General features: G+C 39.5%; 1 protein-coding gene across 2 annotated transcripts in view; it reads left to right on the top strand.

The window, feature by feature from the left end:
* Nucleotides 1–2,445: 2,445 nt before the first annotated feature.
* The window catches only part of adcy2b (adenylate cyclase 2b (brain)), a 68,718-nt gene continuing 55,569 nt past the window's right edge, over nt 2,446–15,594 (top strand). For both annotated transcript variants that reach the window (XM_046844023.1, XM_046844024.1), the window contains exons 1-2: nt 2,446–2,868; nt 9,195–9,392. In XM_046844023.1, the coding sequence (XP_046699979.1) occupies nt 2,509–2,868; nt 9,195–9,392 (558 nt within the window). In that variant the 5' untranslated portion in view covers nt 2,446–2,508. The remainder of the gene's footprint in view (nt 2,869–9,194; nt 9,393–15,594) is intronic.

Raw genomic sequence — 15,594 nt, forward strand, 5'->3', positions numbered from 1 at the left:
CGGACTTGTGCTGTTCACCTTCATGTGTATGATACAGACGCAAAGAAAAAGAACCCTCCATTTGGTGTTGTTGACTTTGTTGAAGGACTTTTACCCTGATCTGGTTAAGACCGAATAAATTACTGTTTACAATATACAATAATCTCTAGATAATTAACCTGATTTCTTTTTGTAGGTTTGCCAAGGTGATGCACAGTAGCCCTTTTTTAATAGTTATGACTGGATTATGAAACAGCTATGAGATTTATTATGGCTTTTACCCAAGACTTCTAATAGTTACAGTATGGCTTATTTCCAGGACAGCTGTATGATATATTGAGCTGGTCTAGTGTCCATTTTATCTATTAGATCATTACAGCGAGTAGATGGTCTACAGCACATCGCCTATATTACTGTGGTGGGAGTGCCAATAATATGTAAAACATTTGAAATGGATTGGGTTCCAGCCACAAAAAGCACAGTCTGATGCAGTGGCTGTCTTGAGCTATTCATTGTGTATGTAAGTCTTTACAGAGCCTCATGGTTAATGAGATCATCGGTCCATTTCTCTGGGCAGACTCAGTGGAGTCACAGTACTGGAAAGCAAGATAGAGAAAAAAAATATGAGAGAGAGAGAGAGAGAGAGAGAGAGAGACAGTTTCAGCCATTAGTGTAGAAGGCCATAATGGAGGCAGATTAATGAAGTCCCTTGGAGCTTCGCTTAAAATGGTGTGCTGTTCCATGTGTCTGTTCGTTATACCTATTTAAAAAGAGATTGCCTCCAAGCTGGTTAAATATGCTTTAAACCAAATTAAGCGCTCCCTCAGTGCCGGAGTTTTTCACGAGCTGAAGATTTGTTTGGTTTTCTTTTCTGAAATGTCACTCTGGAATGTTATTCCACTGAGGAGATGATCGACTCATTTTCTCAGGTCTCTAGAACTCTGGAGCTAAAAGTAAGTCATTTGCTTCATTAAGCAGTGGTAGCTCAGTGGTTAAGGCTTTGGGTTATTGATCGGCAGGTTAAGGGGGGTTCAAGCCCCCGTATTCAATAGAATTTATTGTAGCCAATCTGCATATCAACTATTAAATTTATTAAACAAAAAAACATTGTTTGTGATAAATTATACCAGCAATGAGGGGTAATGTAATTTATTTTGTACTAAGCATACACTCTATGGACAAAGGTTTTAGACACCTGTCCACATTTAATCTTCATTTGCTGTCCCACTCTTCTGGGAAGATGTTCCACTAGATTTTTGGTAGTGTCCTTGTGAAGATTTGTGCTCATTCAGATACAAGAATGTTAGTAAAGTCAGTGAGGTGTAGATGAGGTGAGCAGGCCTGTGGCACAGTCAGTGTTCACATTCCTCCGGGAGCTCATTAGGTTGATGTCAGAGCTTTATAGCAGGCCACTCAAGATCTTCCACTCCAACTCATGTAAGCCATATCTTCAGGGAGCTCTCTTTGTGCACTCTATGTCATGCTGGAACAGGTTCGGGTCTCCTAATTCAAGCAAAGTGAAATTTTAGTGAAATCCTATACAAATGTGTGCCTCCGAAGTTGTGATAGTTTGGGGAAGAACTTCATATGGCTGGAAAAGTCAGGGTTTCCCAATAATTTAATCCAAATACTTTCAATAATTGCAAATACGGATGAAACGGCGTAGCAGTTCGGAGAGGAAGGACCACCGATTCATACTTCGCAGCTCAAGAATCCATAATCACCTCTGCTCATACTTCACCAAGACGCTAATCTGTAATTACTAAAAAAGAGGAGCATGACTGATCCATTTCAATGATACTTCACACTGGCACAAAGCCATGCGTAGAGTCATGTACAACTCATTAATGCACTTATTGAAGAGAAAAGGTGTTCATGGATGCGTGTCAGCTCTTTTGGCATAGTAGCACTTCCTTCCTGTCTAAAATTCTCAGTAAATACCTTCAGTTGTACTTCAACAATAACTTCCCTCTTGGGAGGCACAAAAAAAAAAGTGTGTAAACTGCACTTCAGCAGAGGCTCGGTGGACAACGCGGCTATTTTACACATAATGACATCTTTTTATCAAACAGAACGAGGATATGAATTAATGAAGACGTATTAATATAATTGAGGTCTATTTTCCTTTCATCTTTCTTCTTTGGTTTTATAATTGGATTTGCATTAATAAAAATTGGATGAGCAAATGTCCATTGTTAGTATTAGTGTGGCCACTGAGTCTATATGTACTATGGTATATAGAGTATAAACATATGAGAGATATATGTATACAGAAAATACTCTTTCTGCTTTTTTTCACTCGCCTTCTTTCTCTCTCTCTCTCTCTCTCTCTCTCTCTCACACTCTCTCACACACACACACACACACAATCTCATTCTATGGACTCTATAGACTTTAACACTTTTTTTTGCTGACGCTCCCCTCCTCTCTCTCTCTCTCTCTCTCTCTCTCTGTCTCACACTCCCGCCCGCTCCCTCTTCCTCTCTCTGCCTCGCTTTCAGGCGCTCACTTCATCATGTTGGCTGGAGAATGCTGCGTGCGGCCGTTCTCTCTCTGGTGCCTCGGCACCGCTCGCTCCTGGGCGGCACGCTGCAGCTGAACGCTCGACCCGTGGTGGAAGAGCAGGAGAAGAAGCAGAAGGAGGAGGAGGAGGCTGAAGAGGAAGAAGAGGAGGAGGAAGGCTCCGGGCTTCAGGCTGGCCCCATGGCTCGGCTGCAGAGATCCTATGTGCTGGAGGGGCCGGAGGACGTGCGGGGACCCAAGTCTTCTGACTGGCTCTACGAGTCGTACTACCGCATGAGCCAGCAGCACCCGCTCATCGTCTTCCTCCTCCTCATCATCATGGGAGCATGTGTGTGTCTGCTCGCCGTCTTCTTTGCCTCGGGACTGGTGAGTGTGGTTTTTCATCAAAGCTTTTGGACTTCTGGTCAACTCCTGACTGAGGCCAGTCTCTCTTTCCCAAGCGCGTCCTTGTGTACGAATTCAGAGTCGCTCAACTTTTAAACATTTTCATCTTTTCGAACACAAAATGCCTCCGTATTATTCTTCTCTTTGCACTTATTTCCTTATTTGTTTAGCGCGAGTGGGAAGGAATGGACTTGTGCACTTCAGGCTACAGCAAAGTCTAGTGCTGAAATGCTGCGCTTCTTCTTTATTAACACTATTATTTATTTTATTTTATTTATTGTTTTTATTTCCATGCTTAAAAAGCGCTTTGAGATGTTACTTTTAAAGGTTCTATATAAAATAAAGATGATGATTATTATAATTTCTTTAATTCTCATTCATGTATTATACACACATGACTACTGTTATACACCTGTTATACATGTTTTATTACCGTTTCAAAAAATGTCATTTCCTAACGTATAAGATCATGCTGATTATTGATAGAACGATTATACATTAACTGTAACTAATAAGCAGGACTATTAGAAGTATGAATTTACAACAGCGACCGTCAAAACAGGGTCTCGACTCAACCGAGGTTCATGAAACAGAGATTTTTAACACTAAATATTTAATATAATGAATTCTTATAAACATTAGTCTATTTGGCTGGTCACTTGAATGAGACTGGTTGAATCCGGATATCAATAAATCTTTTAAAGCTCCTTAGAAATGTGTAAATAGGGAGCATTTGAATAGTTATATTTATATTTCAAAGTTTACTCAATTACTCAGAGGAATGAAAGGAGTTGTTGTTTTTAATAATGTACCATATTATTATTATTATTATTATTATTATTATTATTATTATTATTATTATTAGGACATACTGGCTAACCAAATCCAAAAATCCAAAATCCATGCAAAAAAAAAAAAAATCCCCACTCCAGACTTGACTTTTCAATCCTTTTAACCTCTCTCCCTGAGCACAGGAAGCTCTTTCCCCTCCTCAAAATGCTTATCTTGTGTTTCCAGAGCGAAAAAACACTTGCGACTCTTTAGTGGCTCCTTAGAACGGAGGGATTTTAATTCCCTCTCACTCGAGCAGTGCTTACAGGGCGCGTAATTGGAAAAGCGAATTAACTTGATAAGATCAGTTGATCATTAGCCGCGTGTAAAATCGATGTGAGCGCGGCTAATCACTTACCTTGTGCGGAGCTTGTTTTGAGAACGAGTGAAATCGTTTATTGCGCGCTAAAACTGAGCGTGAAATCAAAATGAGTCTTGTATATACAGAAGGTGGCTGGGTTTCGTGTCCATACCTGGACCCTAAATGTGATCCGAGTCGATTTTTTTTTATGCTTGTTAGCAAAGGTGAGACAAAAAAACCTGCTTGAGTTCTTGTCTCAAGCTAGATAAAGCATCTAGGGGTGAGATCTAGGCCCGCTTTTTTGTCCCTTTTCAAATTACACTGAAAGACCAACTGTGGACTAAAGCCACCCTTATAATGCATCACTTACAAACACACACACACACACACACACACACACACACACACACACACACACACACACACACACACACACACACACACCACATATTCACTCTCTGCAGACTCACTATCCATTTTCCTTTCAGAACTAATTTTTGTCCAAAGAGACAGTGCAGAAGGAGCCACTTAGTTAATGCACATTTGGAGCACATCTGCATAGCTGCTAGCTTCACAGGAAGTGTGACTGGATTGGGATTTATTGGGCTTCACAGATTGAAAAATCCTCCATAATCATCTAATGACCTGCTCTCGAAGGTAGTCTGAAAAACATAGTGGATAAATAGCTTCTGATAACCATATATACCAGTACATACTGTATCTTTAATGCTTTTTTTCTAATGAAGAATATGTATATACTGGAAGCTATTTTGTGAGAAAGTCCAGAGCGTCATTTTAGATTCATTAGATTAAAGCTAATGGTAGATATCTCTCAAAAACCACAATCGAATATATGTTTCGCTCTAAATCATTAACAGTCTTTAGGGAATACACTACTCGGCTCGAACGGATGACGTGTTCATAGTGATAGAAGAAGAGATATGAATAAACGAAGGGAAGTATGGTTTTTGAAAGCTTCCCTGCTAGGGTCACTGGGCTCCTGGGTGAGAATAGAGGTGTGTATTGGGACTGGAACCCGGTGGGACGCAGGACACAAATATGAATATATGGTGCGGAACACATCGAGAGACGGAACCGAGCTGTGATTTCAAGCAAAATTATGACCATTATTAAGCATAGTAAGCAAATACCATGCATAATAAAGAATATTACCAATCGATGGAGTTGTAATTCGCAAAATTGTATTAAACCGCGTCCAAAGACGTCCTGTACAATTTTTTGCCTCCAGCTTTGTGTTAAAAGTTTGGAGAAGAACCACATATGACTGGAAAGGTCAGGTGTCTGCAAACGTTTGGCAATATAGTGATCTTGTAATATTTACAATGAAAATTTCATGATGCATTCTCAATTCCGTCCCAAGGATAATATAGAGGGTAATGGTTTCGGTGCAACCCAGATGAGGATGGGTTCCCTCTTGAGTCTGGTTCCTCTCAAGGTTTCTTCCTTATGCCATCTCGGGGAGTTTTTCCTCGCCACAGTCGCCATCGGCTTGCTCGTCAGGGACAAACTTACTTATAAAGACTCACTTTTAATCACCACATTATCTGTGTAAAGCTGCTTTGAGACAATGTTCATTGTTAAAAGCGCTATACAAATAAAAATGAATTGAATTGAATTGAATTGAATTGAATTGAATTGAATTGAATTAATGATATCATGTTTTTACTGATGCACCATTTCACCTTTGAATCTGAAGCATAGCAAGCGTTTTACCATTTCAGGTAGTTTTTCCTTCCCACTTTCTTTGCTGGTTTGCTTATTAGGGATAAAAGTTTAAGGAATAAACTACTAGGCATGAATGTATATCCATTCATATTTTATACCCTAATTCATTCTATAAATCTGCCCTGGGGGACAATGTCCGTGGTTAAAAGTGATTTACAAATAATATTGAATTTATTGCAATTTAAAACGTAATGTAATTTAATTGAATATCTTATAGTGTATCAAGTATGTCATGTTTGATAAAAAAAAAAAAAGCCTCTATGGTATCTGTTTGGCTGCCAAAACATTGACATCAGTCTATTATGTGCAAACTATCCAACCTCTCACCCACACACAGAATAAAATCAACCTGTGGGAAACGAGTCATTAACAACATGGGACTGAGAAAGATACCTGTTTGGATGATTCATTATGTTTTCTGTATTGTTTTTTTACAGTACTTACTCTGGAATATGTTTTCCCTTTCATGTATTTTATTTAAGAACAACCACTGACTTTGGTGGTCCTTGGATTTCTAAGAAATGGAGATTTCTAGGAAATATAGACCAAAAGTTGACAAGAAGGACAACAAAAACAAGGTGATAGGCTTATTACAAGCCACCAGGACAGTGTGAATGCACCTCGGGGTTGAATCTCTGGAGCTGCACTGAAACGATGCACTCTGTGTCCTGATGATGACGATGATGATGATGGAGAGTGGCGACTAACACCCAGCTTCAAAGCGAAATCTCCCATAGGTCTTCAACCGGCGAATTTGTGAGGACATTTGTCTTCATCAAACCATTAAATAAGCCTGCAGATGGGGGCGGGGTTACACTGGAAGACACCACACCCATCCATCAGGATAGAAGGGTTTCATTGTATTTGTTGTCGTTTGGCAGGTTACAAATCTTGCATTGGCGGCGTATCTGTCGCCGCAGGTTTCCGTATCTGTGCTCGTGTAAGCCGAGTTTCGGAAGTGGCGAATGCAGACCTGCTTATCGACGCAGCACTCTTCAGCAGACTTTAATCCTCTGCACATAAGCGATGCATGTCGACGAAGGTGTTAACAGGCTCCGGGTTACTCCCACTGCACACCCACACATGCAAAGTGCAGGATTAAAAATATACCAGCAAGGGAGAGAAAAAAAACCCACAACACACAAGTGTTTCCTTATCAGGTTTTCTCTCATACACAGATAATAAATAGAGAGAGAGAGAGAGAGAGAGAGAGAGAGAGAAGCCTCAATGTGTTTCCGTGTTACAGCTTGAGTCTGTGAAGTTTCGAACTGCTGACATTGGGTGACATTTTTCACATTCTTGTCCCATCAGCAGCTCTTTCCAAAACCACACACACCCACGCATTGCCATACACATGCATGCGCACACATACAAACTAGCACACACACACACGCGTGGCCCAGATAGATAAGGTGAATGAACAGGAAGGGCCTCTGATGTAATAAAGCGTTTTGTGACCACATAAAAAATGGGGTTTAAATGGATTCAAATGGGCTCCAATGCCTAATTAGCTGCGTTTGTGGCCTCGTTTAGTGGCCGAGCAGACACGATGATAAGCAAGCAAGTGTTGCAGATTTAGCTTTAACCCAGAGAAACAGCAAGAGGGGCACCGAGCCTGGAAAAAAAAGGAAGACTGGCGTTCTAGTGCTAATCATGCAATCAGTGACTGAGAGCGCTAATTGGACTTTGATATGCGTGTTTAGCATATTCATCCATCCTCCGGAAAGCCATGTTCCAAGCTGCGAATGAGTGTTTGAATCTCTGCTGCTTAGTTGCTTGTGAAGCTGTACGACTTCCTCAGGACTTCATTGAGATGCAGTGTGTGTGTGTGTGTGTGTGTGTGTGTGTGTGTGTGTGTGTGTGCGTGCATGAACGAGTTTTCCTGAGTCCATTCCACTCCCGAGGGTGTCTCCTCTTACGACTGGTGACTCACTCGGTCTTAATGATGCTCTCGCAGACTGATTACCTGAGAAGCCATGCTTACTGAGGACCGACTGATCATACTGCATGTATCATATCGAAAATGCTGTGCATATAAGCGTATAAATATAAAATCCTGAGGTAATAAATGAGGAAAACACTGACGGCTATATAAAAATCCTCGGTATGACACAGCGACTTGTTTACCTACCTGCCAGTTTCTTATTATAGATTGTTGAATTAATTATTTGCAGTTTATTAATAACACTTCACACCTTTCAGCTTGCCAGGATTTTCTTTCTTTTAGACCATCACATAGACACAAAATGTTGTATTTAAACCAGAAAAAAATAAGGGGATAGAAAATACTAACTTGCAGTAGGAAGCATTTTTATGTACTGTTTATGCAATTATCCAATCGTGCGGCAGCAATGCCATTTTCATTCATTCGTTCCATTCGGCAGATGCAAATGTAAGAGCGACTTACATTTTATCCCATGTATACAACTTTTTATCTGATGTTTATGTGGTTAAGAGCTTTGCTCAGGGGAGTTGGTGTAGCTGGGATTTGAACTCACAGCCTTCAGCATTCTAAGATGCTTTTCTGCTCATTTCAGGAGGGATTATTAGAGTTGCTGTGGCCTCGTTGTAAATGTCTATAGCCTGGACGTTCTCGACTGAACTCCCAACCCAAAAGGCGTTCTTTATAAACAGACAGCGTAAAAAAATTAATTAAAAAAATCCCCATTCTTCTCATTCTGATGTTGTGTTGTAGCTATTCGTTTATGTCATATTTAAATAAGTTCCCAGAGGCTCACCCCATGCTGTAGTGCTACATTCCTCTTGAGGGGGGAAAAACTTTGTATTCTTTAACCCACAAGAAAAAAAGAAGGATGTGAATAGAGAGAAAGGGTGTAAAGGTCGCATTGGCCTGAACGGTTCATGCACATGTTCTTCTGCCTCCTGGGTGTCTGTATCGCAGCAACCCAAGCTGTGGAATACTATTTTACGGTCCTATATCATGGCTTATACCCGTATTGATCCTTAGCCTCCGGTTTCCTAAATCCTGTTCTAACCCTCTGGGCTTTATAGCATTGCTGTGCGTTCTTTTTTATACGTTCATATTTTATCTTAGAGTTTCGAATGCATTTACATAATTTATAGATCTGTTTTATTGTTTGAAGGTTAAAAATGCACCCGATTGGGCTAGGCCCTTCCCAATGAGCAGTGGATGGCAAACAATGACTGATGAAGTGATACTCAAATGCAAATATGCGCACTAATCGATTCAAAAATTGAAAAAAATGTAATTTTAGGTATTAAAATTTTATGAATTCATTTAACGCTCTTTCCAAGAATGTGCAAGATGTGACCTTATTCTGAAAAAAAATAAAAATCCTAAACAATTTTTAGGCAGTTTGCACTCATGTATAATCCTTAACCTGGATTTATCTACTAGAAGAGCTTCATTGATGCTCCTTAGTAAACTTTTTCTTCATTCTCTCTCCAGGTAATGGAGGACCACCTAGCCTTCCTCATCACTGTGCCCACCACATTGGCCATCTTCCTTGCCATTTTCATCCTCGTCTGCATCGAATCAGTCTTCAAGAAGCTCCTCCGCCTTTTCTCCTTGCTCATCTGGGGCTGCCTGGTTGCCATGGGTTACCTCTTCATGTTCTCTGGAGGGATCGTGTGTCCGTGGGACCAGGTGAGACCGGAGAGATCGCTGCGACGTGCCTTTCTCACTTTATCTGTCATTACATGCAAACTTATCCTGTTGTTAGGCTTTAGCTAGTATAAAGCTTTATCGTTCACGTTTTGCTTCCCCCACCCCAACCCCCACCCCCGAAACACAGCGACGTATTGTAACGCGTCGTGAATCATTATTACCTGTGACACGGCTGCACGTACTGTATTACAGTAATTATAGACATTCAAATCACACTGTTGCTATTTGGCAATCCACACTGTCGCTATCTCGCACACACACACACACACACACACACACACACACACACACACACACACACACACACACACAACATATTCCTCCTCCTTTCAGTATGCTCTTTTTTTTCAATACTTCCTCTTTATTTTTGCAGCTACTCATTTAGCTGTTACCAGCCCCTCAAGAGCACGGCACACTTTTAGCATCACATTTCATCATACCCGAGTTGCAGAATCGATCCGCTGCCGAAATAAACATCAATGACTGTTGTAGCTGTGCTTAATTCACAGCTACATACAGTCATTGATGTTCATTTCGGTTATTCAGTTATTATCAGGACCGAAAGTGACTCATACTCCAATCAAATTTCCTGGATGGGACCTGAGGTACTCTATAACGTGGATCTTAGATGAAAGGCTGCACATGCACACACACACACACACACACACACAATGTGCTTCTGAATCAGTAGATGAGCTACACAGGGGAAAACTGTCACACCTTGTGCTCTGGATTCTGCTATAAATCCGTTTTTCCCCCACACACACAAGCTTGGTGCATGCAACTCTGCCACTGTGGAGTGAAACAATACAGCAATACCCATAAACACAAATAATATACTTTAGCGCTCATTACGTGGGCTATGAAAAAAACTATTTTTTGGCATAGTCACTCAAATTTTTAAAAGTCTCTCAACGTGCAACCGCTTCTTTGTTATTTGCTTCAGTAAATGACACAGGGTTTTTAAGTGTTTTTTTTTTTAAGATCTAGTGGCCCCCGTTGTGAAAGCTCTGGCCACACAGTACTGCTATTAGCACACTCGAACCCAGCATGAAAAATTGTGTAACAGAATGACACTTCTTTATTTTGCAACAGGCCGTGTAGAGCTTCGCTTTCAGGCTTTTAAATAAATACTTTACAAATTTAAAGAGGTTTTAGCAGCGAATTAGCCAATTTGAGCGAATATGGCAAAGTAGCATTCATAACCGTGAAGGATATTCCACGTCAAAATGATCTTCATCATCTAGATAATGTCTGAGTGGCTGAGATTGAGCGAACTACTTCTTCACACAACCTTTTTGGACGTGAACACTGTGGAACTTGAACGTACATCTTTTTATGCTACTTTTTATGCTGTGTGAAAATGTCCTTCAGTGTGATATACTGAATTTCAAAAAAGTTGAGTGTTTGTGGGATTTATACAGAGTTCTTTAAAACAACAGTCGAACTGATTCAACTACGGAATTAATCCAAACAACAAACTCAGGGTCACAGCAAGGTCGAATGTCTTAAGTAGTTTTTCGGCAAGTAGTTAAGGTGGGCTAAGGCAACCCAAATTGCTGTAGATATTAACACGTTTCTATCCCGATTGACAGTCGTGGGCTCGTCCTGTGTGACTCCGCCCCCATAAACAGGACATAAGAGGTCATTAAAGGTTTAATGAAGCTGATACATTATGTCTGTCACATTCACTGGTTCGAAATTTTGAGGATAGACTTCATCAACTGAGCAAGTATCTTTTGCAAGAACAGAGTTCGGCTCTGGAGAATCGAACCCTGAAGCCTCCATTGTTCTGGAAGCTCATTGTTACGTTCCTTTTTGAAGTCTAGGTTAGGGAGTAATATTTGGTGTTTTTGGGATGGGTGTTGGAAAAAAGGACATGACTAAAAACCCAGCTTTAGTCTTTCTTTTACTTTACTTTCTAGTGTATAATACAAATTTACATGCATAAGTGACAGGTCTATATACAACAAAACAAAAGAAAGAAGCAAACAGACGGGTTCAAGCTTGAAATAGCAAACCGTGGAAATGGACACAGTGATGGTGCCAAAACAAAGAACAAATCTAAACAACTTCCTTACCTATGTACAGCCGAACCTGCCCAAAAATACAGTGAAGGGCACTCACTTCTAACCCTAGTGAGTCTAAACAGAGAAACTTCTAAATGGGGGTATGTAGAGGCGCCCAAACCACCTGTCCACTTCGAACCGGTAGTAACAGCAGGTTATCAGCAGGAGTGGATGTATGATTAAGTGTGACTGTATATGCCGAAGAGAAGGTATTGCTATTCACCTTGGGTATAAACTACAAACAATGCTAAAATGATAAAAACAATATTACAGAACTCTTCTGATTTAGGTTCTGAGCAAGCGCTCAGGAGCACCAGAGTCAGTGTTAGATCCCTGAACAGGAACCATCATTGACATCTGTCCTGTATGTGCAGTAGATTTTGGAGGTTGTAATCAGAAAAATGCAACTCCGTAATATCGGTGTGTACCGCAATCATGAAATCACCCAGTATTTTTGCTAGTATCTTAGCTAGCTTATTGTTTTGAGCATTTAGCCAAGTTCTACATAGATTATAACTCAAATAAAGCTAGTTAACCTGCAAGCTAGTTTGACTAGAGACTCAAGTAAACTTTTAAATGTAGAGCAAGGAGTATCAAATCCTACTCTTGATCTGAACAACCTTGATATGAACAAAACATGGACCATTTTATGACGTCTGGTTTACTGCTAGTCGTGACTTACGTGGATAATTACCTGCAATTTACCATTCGAGCACCATTTGGTATTTGCTAGCTTTATTTATGGTATTTTGCAGACTCCCTTATCCAGAGCGTTATAGATTTACCTCATTTATACAACTGGGGTCTTGCTCAAGCAGTGGCAGCTTGGTGACTCTGGGATTTGAACTCATGACTTTCTGATCCAAAGTCCAACATGGTAACCACAGAGTTACTACTTCCCTCTTTCCAGCAAAACACAGGCCACAGTTCATGTACTTTACCTTCATTCATTACCTTTAAATGGACTGAATACTATTTGTAATACTGCATGTGGAATTAATAGTTGATGCATTACCTGATCATGAGCTAATGTTGCTACATGAAATAGTTAATAGTAAGCTCATTATTATTGGCCCCTCCACGGAAAAGCCATGACATGAAACGTAGCCCAATACAATGACTAACGATAAAAGTTAAAAAGTTCAATGGAAAAGCACAAATCAACCATTTAATGAACTGTGTAATAAAATTGTCAAAACAATTTGCATGTCTTTTACTCAACAATGAATAAACAAACCTTCAACACAATCTGAAATTCTGAAATGAAAAAAAAATCTCCTTTTCTGTCACATTTCTTTTCAATTATAAACAGGAACATACATTTTCTAACAATCACTTTAACACATTAATATAATAAGTAGATGTTTTGTCACAAAAATTCTGCATCAACTACGAAAATAAACATGCAAATGTAAAAAAAATAAAATAAAATCTAGTAAAATGTTTGATCAAATAGGAGGTATTTGTATAAAAAATATTAAGGAAAACTTTTGATAAAAATATTCAATAAAAATATCATATTTAAATATTTAAAATATATTAAAATATATATTAAAAAAATAAAATATTGAAATAAAATATATTAAGGTATTTTGCCAGACATCATCACTGGCATAGAAGATGAAGTTGATTACTAATGTGTCAAGATTTTACTGGAAAGTTTTTTACATACAATATTTATTGTTTTAACCGGTTTATAATATATTTGATATTCCGGTCCTCAAATACATTTAAATAACATATACAATCTGATTTTAACAGTTTTATTATGACATTGTTATCAATGATTACTATCTCTATCTGCCACCATGTTCGGCTCTACTGAGCTTCAGTGTGCATTAGCAGACTCCCTTGTTGGTTTCTCTAATCGCACGTACCTCATTTCAGTCAGCAGCTTATTAGTAGAGACACCAAGATCTAAAATACAGTACAGGATGAGGAATCAGCATAAAACCAACAATACTTCAGCTGCAGCCCAAAATCTAAATAGTGCATGAAATAACAAATATGTGACTCATTATCACTCTGTTTTTTTTTAAAGTTAGCGCTTTATCAGTTGTTGATTAGTCCATGCTTTCATTCACCATTAGATCATGATAAACTCAGATGAATCACATACTATTATTATTCAATGTTTTCAATTACAGTGCTTGTTAAAAGTTTCAAAACACAGTCTTTTCTGGTTTTAGAGAGACGCGTACATGTTCTGTTTGTTTTTATGCAACAAACTGGGTTGTGTGATGGTATGAAGATTTGCTTCGACTGAAAAAAAAATATATTAATGTACAGATGTTACACTTTAGCATTTTAGCTTTATCTTAGCTTGAATAACAGATTTTCGTACTTTGGGCATGCAGACAGTTTGTTTCTCCAAATATTCAATACTTTGCCATTCTGTACCTCATGCTGGAAGATGTTCTTCACTAGTTTGAGATTTCTTTCTGTGATGCAGTTCAATAAGATTTAGGTGTGGTGACTGGGAAGGTCAGTCCATGATCGAGAATCCTTCAGATGACTGTTTGCTCTCTAAATAATGCTTGAAGAACTCGGATGTACGCTTCGGCTCATTGTCTTGTTTTATGGTGAAGTCAGATCCAATGAGCCAAAGTCCAGATGGAATTGCATGGTGTTGAAGTATGGAATGGTTGCCATGTTGGTTTCTTTCAACCGGAATAAGTCTCCAACCTTCCCTGCTCAAACTATTACGCTTTCTCCTTCATGTTTGACTGTGGGGGTGCTAACATCTTCTCTCCTGTTCTCCATGTTACATGAGTTGTTCTGTTAGAGACAAACATGTCCAGTTAGGATTTTTAGAAGTCATTCACTGCCCAATTCTTGTCAGTTTTTGCATTGAAACAAAAAGAACATACATGTGTCTCTCATTAACCATTAAAGACAAGGTGTTTTCACGCTTTTGACACTGTATAACCTTACACCGTGAAAGAATTCTCATTTGAATACACACTCAGTTCGTTCTTTGGATGTTGTAGACCGTAATGTTAAAAAAAAATGGAACGATGCCACACAGTTGTTATTAATCTCCATGTCCTGTACAAGTGGCATGAATTGGGTGAATGTCCTTTTTAAACCCTGACAGCTGCAATCTTATTTTATGCAGGATTTTATCCTACCTATGATAACACAATGGTTGTTCAGGGAAACAGTAAAAAACCATTTCGAATATTCCAGATGTACTTAAATCAGGTACATCCTTCACATCGCATCTAATTTTATCTTCTCTCTTCATTTGCCCCCCCTTCTTTTTTTCTCCTGGCAGGAATATTAATACCTGTTGGCGCTGCATTATTAAGAAGCTCCACTGACGTCTTCTCTCACCGCTCCTTTCTCTAACCCTTTATCACCAAACTCACTCTTTTTCCGCCTCACTCCATTAAGCACACGCCGCATTCAAAGTAAGACCGCTTCATCAGGTGGCACTCTGAAGTGCAGCGCCGCTTGCTCTTTAGCTTATCACAGCCGGCACCTGGAAGCTGTGCTTTTTGTTCACAGGGGATATTTACGGCCATTCAAGAGGTTTTAGCATTATGCTGGGAGCACAAAAACATAATGGAAGAAATTGTGACACGGCTCCTGTCAGCAAGTCACAATGAAGGCAGAAACACAATGACGAGGCAATCGTAGCTCGGTCGGCTCACCTGAGTGGCCCCAGAGCGCCTTTGTGTTTATGCTCAGCAAGGAAGAGACCAGGTCTAATAATCACAATGACCTTTATGTCCTTTAGACATGTGTTATTGTCAGTGAGAGGTTGTAGAACAGTCGGGGGTTCATTTGATCGTAATCATTTTACACTTCCAGACTCAAGCTGCTTATGTAAGCAATAAAATGCTCCCCATTTTTTTCGGTGGTGAACAGAAACGAAGTCAATCGTTGCTGTACTTCAGTAACTTTTTCACGTATCTGTTCGGGCAGCCCTTTTTTTACTCTTCTGCTGTATCCTTCATAGGCAACACATAGGAAGACATCAAGATTAAAAGTCTAAAGCCTCAGCCTTCCTGGACTGCTGACTGCTTGCTGCACAAGTTGAGCCGTAATCAAAATGTAGGAGATATTTCATGCTTTTCATGTTGTCACTGTTCATGATTTGATTACAC

Source organism: Silurus meridionalis, chromosome 29 (assembly GCF_014805685.1).
Source record: "Silurus meridionalis isolate SWU-2019-XX chromosome 29, ASM1480568v1, whole genome shotgun sequence".
Taxonomy (NCBI): Eukaryota; Metazoa; Chordata; class Actinopteri; order Siluriformes; family Siluridae; genus Silurus; species Silurus meridionalis.